This window comes from Sarcophilus harrisii, chromosome 3 (assembly GCF_902635505.1).
Source record: "Sarcophilus harrisii chromosome 3, mSarHar1.11, whole genome shotgun sequence".
NCBI lineage: Eukaryota > Metazoa > Chordata > Mammalia > Dasyuromorphia > Dasyuridae > Sarcophilus > Sarcophilus harrisii.
The window spans coordinates 590,106,848-590,114,894 of record NC_045428.1 but is presented as its reverse complement, the minus strand read 5'-3'; the positions used below and the strand labels follow the sequence as shown (position 1 = coordinate 590,114,894).

At 66.2% G+C, this 8,047-nt stretch overlaps 1 protein-coding gene across 1 annotated transcript; it reads right to left on the bottom strand.

Moving 5' to 3' along the window:
• Positions 1–928: 928 nt before the first annotated feature.
• LOC116422656 (collagen alpha-2(I) chain-like) lies at positions 929–2,281 on the bottom strand. The gene is made up of 2 exons (XM_031961624.1): positions 1,744–2,281; positions 929–1,383 (listed from the first exon to the last, which is right to left on the bottom strand). The coding sequence occupies exons 1-2, from the start codon at positions 2,279–2,281 to the stop codon at positions 929–931; spliced, it is 993 nt and encodes a 330-aa protein (XP_031817484.1).
• Between the last annotated feature and the right edge of the window lie 5,766 nt (positions 2,282–8,047).

Sequence of the window (8,047 nt, the reverse complement as noted above, 5' to 3'; positions counted from 1 at the left end):
TTGGCAAAATGGTTTTGGAGAATTCGAAAAAAGGCAGAATACTTTCAGTGGGGAAGGAGGTAGGAAAGGCTTCCCGGAGGAGGAGGCACTTGAGGTAAGCCTCGAAAGAAAAAGATTTCTTCTGTCATAGATGAAGGGAGGAAGGCCCAAGAGCAGTGAGTACATGGAAAAAAGAAAGCCAGAAAAGAGTGATCTAATCTGACAGGGGGTGTGGAATTTGAGTGAAATAAGGCTGGGGAATTGGGGCCCAATTATTGAGGGCTTGAAATACTGGGCTGAAGACTCTGTATTTTATCCTCGAGGCAATAGGGAGCCCTGGAAGGCTTCCAAGCAGGGGAGGATGGAGCAGTGTGGTTAGATGTAATTAAGGGAAGTTTTGGGGATTGAATGTCTTTGGAGAGGGAGGGGGAGGGGGGGCTTTGACCAGTGGCCTTCACTTTCTGGGAAAGAGTCTGTGCTCAGACTGGGCTCTTCCCTGGGCCTCTCTCCATCCTCCCCACCTTGCCAAGAACATCTGCCGTGGAAAAACAATTGGTTTGAAGTGGGTTCCTATCTCCGCGTTGTTGCTAATTAGTTGTGACCTTGGGCAAATTCCAGTTTTCTCACTCTGGGAGGCGGGGAGGAGGAAGAGGGCTCTGAATCCGGGAGCTGGGAAAGTTCCGGGTTGGGGACTCTGGGCGGCGGATCATTCTTGGGGAGTTTTGCTGTCCATAACATGGGGTGGGGGCGCTCCTTCTAGTTCCACAGCTGGGCCCCAGTTCTCTCCAGGGACGGCAGCCCAGGGCTAGCCCTGCTGGGCGGGGGAAAGCAGGCCCTCGTGAGAGCCGTGGGACCCAGCCGCCCCCAGAAAACACCTCCCTGCCTGGCCTGTTATTAACATCAACAACAACAGGCTAATGACCCCCCTGCGGGGCTCCCCCGGCCCCTCCTAGCTGCTGCCTCGCCGGGGCCGACGCTCCGCTTCAAAGCGCCCGAGGACCGCGCGGGGCTGCCGCCTCCCCGGAGTCAGGTGCGTAGCCTTCTCCTCCCGGCCCTCGGATTCTCCCCGGGGCCGGGCGAGCTTCTGGGCTGGGGCAGGGGAGGAGGCATCGATGGGGCACCCAGTGGGTGCCCGGCGCGGTCGCTGGGGGAGAGCGCCTAGCCTTCCGGGCACAGGAGGACCCCTCCCCTCCCCCACGCGCAGGTTGGGCCCGGTGGCAGCTAGGTCATCCCCTTCGGTCCGGCTCCTGAGGGCGAGGACGGGGAGGGGGCGGTGCAGAAGGGGGTCTCGGCCGGATGCGGGGATCCTGGCCGGGACCGGGGCTCCCTGACCCTTTGGAGGCGAGACGGGGGACTCGTGAGCACTGCACGGAGGGCGGGGGTCCCTGAAGCGGACCTTCTGGTCTTGTGAGAGGGAGGACGGACATTGGTTTCGGGGAGGGGGGACGATGGACAAGTGGGGGGGGCGCAGAATGGGTTTGCGGAGCCGCGCCCAATCAGTCGGCACTTATTAAGCGCCCACTGTGCCAGAAGGGGGGGGGGGTGTTCCCGGCCTAGCGAGGGAGGGGCTCCTCCGAGGCCCTCTCACGGAGGGGCGCCTTGGGTTAGACGGGAAGCTTGCCCAGGGCGGGGGCTGCCGAGGTATCGCGCCTAGACCGGTACCTAACAGCCGCTAGTGGCTTGATTGACAGGGGAGGGGGGGGGCGGAGGAGGCGAGGGTCCCCCTTGAGGGGCGGGGCAGAATGAGATTCTCTAGAGTCGGGCCCTGGAACTGCAGCTGCGCTCCGGAGGGCGGAGTGGGGGCGGGGTGAGGGTCTTCCCGCGGCAGGCCCCGAGTCCCGTGAGGCGCCGGGACTGGCCCTTTAAGGCCAGAGTGGAGCCTCGCGCGCCCGGGCCGTTCCCCGGAGCGGCCGCCACGAGGGAGGGAGCGCGCGCGCGTCTCCGCGCGCCCGCCGCCCCGCCCCGCCCCAGGCTCGCGCTCGCCTCTGTCGGGCCTCCCCCGGCCCGCGCGCGCGCTCGTGTGCGTGCGTCCGGGAGCGCGCACTCCGCCCCCGCCCCCTCCCCCCGGCGGCGCGTCCTGTCCCGGCGCGCGCGCGTTCGAAAGTCCTCGCGGGCGGCCCCGCCGCCCCAAGTTAGCCGGAGTTGCTCGTGGCTGCGCGCGGCGCTCGGCTCGGCTCGGCTCTGCTCTTCTCTGCTCGGGGTAAGTGCCTCGCGCCCCGCGCCCGAGTCCGCGCGCCCCCTCGCGCTCCGGAGGTTGGCGGCCAGCGCTGCGGCCCTCGACGGCCTGGGGAGTCCCCCTCATCCCCGGGGGACGGCGGGGCCGGCCGGCCGTGCTCCCGGCGCGCCCTCTTCCTCCCCTCCCCGGCCCTCGGACGCTCGGGCTGCGGCTGCTGGGACTTGTAGTGCCCCCGGGCGCCGTCCCACTCCCCGGGTGGGCGGCCGCCGGACTACAGCTCCCGGCAGGCCCCGCGCCGCAGGGGGGGAGGGGGCCGAAGGCGAAACCAAACCCTCCCGACCACGCATGCGCGGGAGAACCTGCCTGCCGTTTTTCTTCCTGAAGACCTCGGGTTTCGCAGGCTCGGGGCTCTGGTCCCCCTCCCCCCCCCCGGACCCCGCGCGGGGGGAACTGCTGATTCCCTTCCCCGTGCGCAAAGTGGGGAACGGGAGCGGGAGGGGCTTGTTCAGAGCCGCGCAGCACATCTGTGTCGGGGCTGGATTCGAACTCGGGGCTCCCTGTTCCTCATCCGCCCCCTGCTTCCGTTGTACTTGTCCCGAGGGACTTTCTGCCGTTCCGCCGGGGCCTTCCGAGGGCAGGGGTCGCCTTGGGCTTTTTTTAGCGCAGCGCCCGGCGCACAGTGGGCGCGTTATCCTAGGGGGCTTCAGGGAGCGCCCTCCTCTAGAGGCACAAGTTAAATGCGTAGAGGCTGCTGCCCCCGAGACATCCCCCGCCCCCGGGAGTGGGGAAGGCTGGACACTAGCCCGCATCCCTTCCAGAAACACGGCTCTTCCGGGTCCCCTTTGTGTACAAAACTGACACCCTCATCCTGTTACGTACGCCCTGGTACCCAGCAAGAACGGCCAAGAAAACTGCCCGCGGGGCACACCGCTTCCCGCTCCCGTAGACCCCCACCTTTCTGCCCGCCCTGGGGCCTCGGGCCCTCTTTGGGCCGCGAAGCCCTTGGGTTTCCTTTAGCCCGTGCTTGCGGGCATTGCCCCCTCCCCCCCCACTCCAGAGTTCTCTGGCCTCCACCTTTGAGGTGGGGGACGTTGCTGTCTGGGGCCTCTTTGGTGCCACTTGATCCCCTCCCCCCACTTGGGCTGGATCAGAGATCTGTGAACCACTAAAGTGTAGCGGGAGATGCTGGCAGGGGTCAGAGGGCACGGGGCCGCGGAGAACGAGTAACTGGAGACTTTCCCGGGGAGTGCCGCGCAGGGGGCCTGTGGGCGCGGGAGCTGGCGCCCGCCCCCACTGTAACCTGTTTAGTCGCCCCCTCAGGCGGGCTCACTTTGGGCCTTTTGCTCCCTGGAGGGAGGGGCACTGCCCGGATAAGCGGAGCCGGGCCCCTGGCAGCTCCTCGCCGCCGCTCGGGTTGCGTAATACATCGCCCAGGAAGAAAACCTCTGGCCCAGACCAGCTGGACCCGTTCTCGGCCTGGGGGGGGGGGGGCGTGTGTAGGGCCGCGGCCCCCCCAGCGCGAGACATTTCCATCTCCCGCCGTTGGGTCCACATGGGAACTTGCCACTCGTTTCTGTCCGTGTCTCTGGGACTGTCGGTGTCCGAGCCTTCTGCTCCCTGGTCGTTGATAAATGGCGCCTCTTTCGGGGAGTGGGGCTGTTGCTGTCGGGGAGCTCTTGTCATTTATTCCCGCTGCATCGGAGCCTGGGGTAGGGGACGGGGCAGAGATGGGCGGCTGAGGGCCGGGCGGCTCTCCCTCCTGATGGGACTAGACTCGTCCGCGCCGTCGCCCAGGCCGGGCCTTCTAAAGCGAAGCCTTCCCACCTTGGCCGTAATCACCAGGTCGCATCTTCGTGGCGTGACTGACTTCGGGGTTTGGGTCACGCAGCCATTCCCGGGGGGCGCGGACGGCGCCTTACCCTAATTTTTGCCAAGTTGCTTTCCGGTTTTCCCAGGGTTTGCCCCAGACGTCGGAGTCCTTGGGTTTATTTGGAGTTGGTGGGATGATGCCCAACCACAGGGCCCCACTTTTCTCGGGGGCTAAATAGGGGCCGCACAGGGATGGGCCCGGGGGCAGTGGGGGGGCCTCTTTGGCAGAATTTGGGAATTGGAAGAGATCTCTGTGAATGAGTCTGGGGCAAGGGGCTCTTAACCTCAGGGAGGGGAGACGGGGGTTAAAAACCATTGGGAGAGCTGCTTTGGGGCATTTGGCTTCTTTTGAAATCCTCCCTTTTTATCTGTTTAAAGACATTGATCTGAGAACAGGTTCTTAGGCTTCCCCCTCTAGAACCCATAAAATCGGTGCTGATGCAGAGGGTCCCCACTGCCCGCCAGACGTGCCCTCCAGGGGACAGCCGCCCTTCAGACATATGGGGCGGAGCCACGGCCCATCCTGATCGGCCCCTCCGGCCGCGTTTCTTGCCCAGACTGACCCTCGCGCTGGACGCTGCAGCCCGGCTTTGGCCCTCAGCCATGCTCAGGGGTTGCTCCCTCCTGCCCTGAGAAGCCCTTAGTGCAGTCCTGGCACGTAGGAGGTGCCCACTTAATGCCCTGTCCCTCCCTGGATGTGGACAGGTCCCCTTGGCTGTCTCGGGTTCCTGCTGCCCACTCTGATGACGCCTCCTGCAGCTTCTTTTCAGACAAGGGCTGCTTACCCAGCAGGCGACTTCAGAGCTCCGCCGATGCCACTCAGCTCAGACCGATTGGGATTGTTGGAGCTGGTCGGGCGCTCCTCGCACAGTTCCCGTGCCCCTTCCGTGCCGTGTGACATCTCCTGGAGCAGTGGGGCAATGCTGGGGCCAGGCCACAGACCTGGCCGGGGCAGGCTCACGGGCGCTTCGCTTCTGCCCCTTCTGGCCCCGGGCCCCCTCGGGGTCTCCCCCCAGAGTTACTGGGGGGCGCCTTGTCAGGTGCTCCGGCCCCAGCATTCCCCGACTGACCAGTTGGGCAACTGTGAGAAAAGGCAGTTGGGAGAGTCAGGAAAGACCTGTTCTTGGTGAAGCTGGCCGGGCAGCTTGGGGTCAGTCAGGCAGCTGGCATTTGTCCGGTACCTCTGGGCGTGCAGGGGAATGAAGCGCCTGGCCTTCTTTCCTGAGGCCGGGCCTCCCAGCCTCCCCCAGCCCGGCGGCGCTGTGGCCAAGGTCGGTCAGCCTGGGTGCTCCATTTCCAACTGGCCCCGGCTTGGCCCTGCTCAGACTTTGCGGGGTGTCAGACTGGCTGAGCCTGCCAGGGCAACCCTCCCCCCCCCCAGCCTCCCGCTCTGGGGGCAAAGGGGCTGGCAGCTAACTAGGGGAGACATGCTGTTTCGTGTTGGCTGCAGGCCGTCTCCCAGCACAGGGAGCCTCTTCCTGTCCTTCCTCACAGCGCTCACAGTCCCCTCTGCTTCTCTGTGACGGGCAGCCCTCAATGGACAGGGGCTGTGGGAGCCCCAAGGGGGCCGGGTCTGGCCCAGCTGGCCCTTGGGAGGCAGCGGGCGCTAGGAGGGCCGAGGGGCGTTCGCAATGCCCCAGGGGGCTGAGTGCCAGGCCCTATGGTGGCATGGGTGGTACCTAATTGGGCACTGAGGGCACAGAGACCTGCCTCAGTCGTTCCTAGCTTGGTGACCCCAGGCAGTCACATCACCCCTGCCTGCCTTGGGTTCCTAGCTGGCAAATGGGGATAATGATAGCACCTCCCTCCCCTTGTGAGGATCAAACTGGGCACAGGGCCTGGCACAGAGGTGCTAGCCCCCGGGCCTGGGCTTGCCATGGCTTATGCGGAGGTTAATAACCCTGGAGGTTAATGTATCTGGGATGTTATGACATCAGGAGGCCAAAAGGACCCCGGGCCGGCAGCTGGCGACGTTGCTTGTTGGGCATCATCTGTGGTTTGGAAGGCCACACAACCTTAGAGCCTGGGCCGGTTCTCAGCTGGGGGGAAGGGGACTGGGGGGAAGAAGGGTTACTGGACTATGGGGGGGGCCAATGGCCCGGTTTGGGCTCCTGTTGGCACCTGGCCCCCACCTCCGTATGGAGGGACCACCGGGGCGAGGGCTGCACCCTTTGTGGGCCCTGTTTTCCTGAATGCCCGGGCAGAGCTGGGCACGGTGCCCGGGGAGCCTGGGGCATGTGGGGATGCAGGGCTTGGGCCTCAGCAGGCCGGCCCCGGGGGCCCCCGGCTTTTTTCTGCAGCCGCAGGCAGCTCTGGGTGGCTGAGGGCAGACATGGGGGGCCCCGGGCCCGCTTCCTGGCAGAAAGGCAGGAGGAGGAGCCCCGGATGGGCTGTGGGCACCCTGTGCCCTGGCTGGGGGTCCTCCGGCTCTGAGCGAGTGTCTGGAGTAGTTGGAAGCTTCGGAGCAGGACTATGAGCGCCGGCCAGGGCCCGGGGTCTCAGCTCTGCAGAAGCAGGCTTGGGGTTCTTGCCACAACCCGGCCCCCGGCCTCCCTCAGCCGATGGGAGCCGCCCCCCACTCCCCACGTTATCCCGGGGAGAACAGCCACCGCCGCCGCCCCCAAGTCTCCTGCGGGATGTCTGCTGCTGCACATGCTACTGGGGGAGGCCGGGGGCTGGTGGAACTTCTCCAGAGCCTTCAGGAGCCTTGGCAGGGGCTCCCGGCTGGGAGGCTGCCAGGGCTGCTATTTCCTCGGCCCCATCGCTGCGTCCTGTTCCGGCCTCCCCGAGCTCCGGCCTTTGCCCGCACTGTCCTTCACGTCTTTGGGGGGCTCTTCCTCCTCTCGGTGGGTGGGAGGGTGGGGGTCCAAGGGCCTGGCTTTAGATCTTGCCTTGGCTCCTGTGGGACCTTGGGGAGCATCTCAGGGCAGCAGGTGCTTCTGTTGTCCCATTTCACAGCTGAGAACACTGAGGCAGGAGCGGCTAAGGGACTTAGCCAGCATTTAACAGCTAGGAGGGACTGAGGCTGCACCTGAACTTCCAGGCCCAGCGCCCCGCCCCCACCTCACCACTTGCCTGGAATCACCCCACAAAGAGGGCCCCCCTTCCCCAGCCAGCCAGGGGCCTGGTGGGGACACATCCTGCCCAGACGTTCTGGCCTTGGGGCCCTCGGGGGCTATGGGTCACCCATGGGAGGGGCTTTGTGGGAAGACCCGCCGCGGTCATGGGAGAATCCCGCCAGGCCCTCAGCCCGCCCGCTCCCTGGCACTGGGCCCCTCACAGAGGGTTGGGCACCATTCTGGGCACACATGGTGCCCTGGGAGGCACGCAGAATGTAAGGGGAAGCCCGGAGGGCCCCTGGCCCTCAGGAGGGGTCAGCCTGCCTGCCAGCGGATGGTGAGCTCCCCGTCACAGTCCTGGGGCCCACAAGGTGCCTGGCTCCCCACCCGACCCCTGGGACGCTCTGTAATTCTGCCAGTTTCCTTGGACTGACTGCGCGCTGTCATGGGAGGAGGGGTCGGGGGCAGGGCCTGGGGCCGGGCGGAGAAGGTACGGCTCCCAGGCTGGGGCTGCAGTGTGGTGGGCAAGGGGAGGGTCCCCCAGAAGCCCGGGGGGGCGGGGGTCGCAGACCGCGCTGGCCCGTGAGCAGCACAGCCTCTGGGACTCTGCTTCCCTGTGTGTATGGGGGGTGCTCTGGCAGACCGCAGCCAGCCAGCTGGCACAGAGGTGTGGGTGGGGCCGCGGCCCGGATGCCAGGGCACCTGAGACCTGCCTTCTCGCCCCACTCCGGGGCGGGGCGAAGCTCCCAGCTTTGGGCTGGAGGCGGCCGCGGCAGCTCGCACCGGTCAGCGCCCCCCCGGCCTGTGAGTCTCTGCCGGATTTCCTGTGGTGGAGGGAGAGTCGTGGGCCTGGTTCTCTCCTTCCGGGGCCAGCAGCAGGAGCCCTTGGGACCCCGGGCCTCTCCCTCTGCCGCTGGCCCAGTCCTGACTCTGGGGAGGAGCAGGTCCCAGGGAGATGGGCAGC

What these genes read in the sequence shown, in the direction of transcription:
- LOC116422656 (XM_031961624.1), bottom strand. Translation starts at nt 2,281, where the DNA reads ATGAGGGGGACTCCCCAGGCCGTCGAGGGCCGCAGCGCTGGCCGCCAA. An exon ending in AGCGCAGCTGCAGTTCCAGG is followed by an intron (nt 1,384 to 1,743) that starts GCCCGACTCTAG and finishes CCCTCTCACAAG; the next exon opens with ACCAGAAGGTCCGCTTCAGG.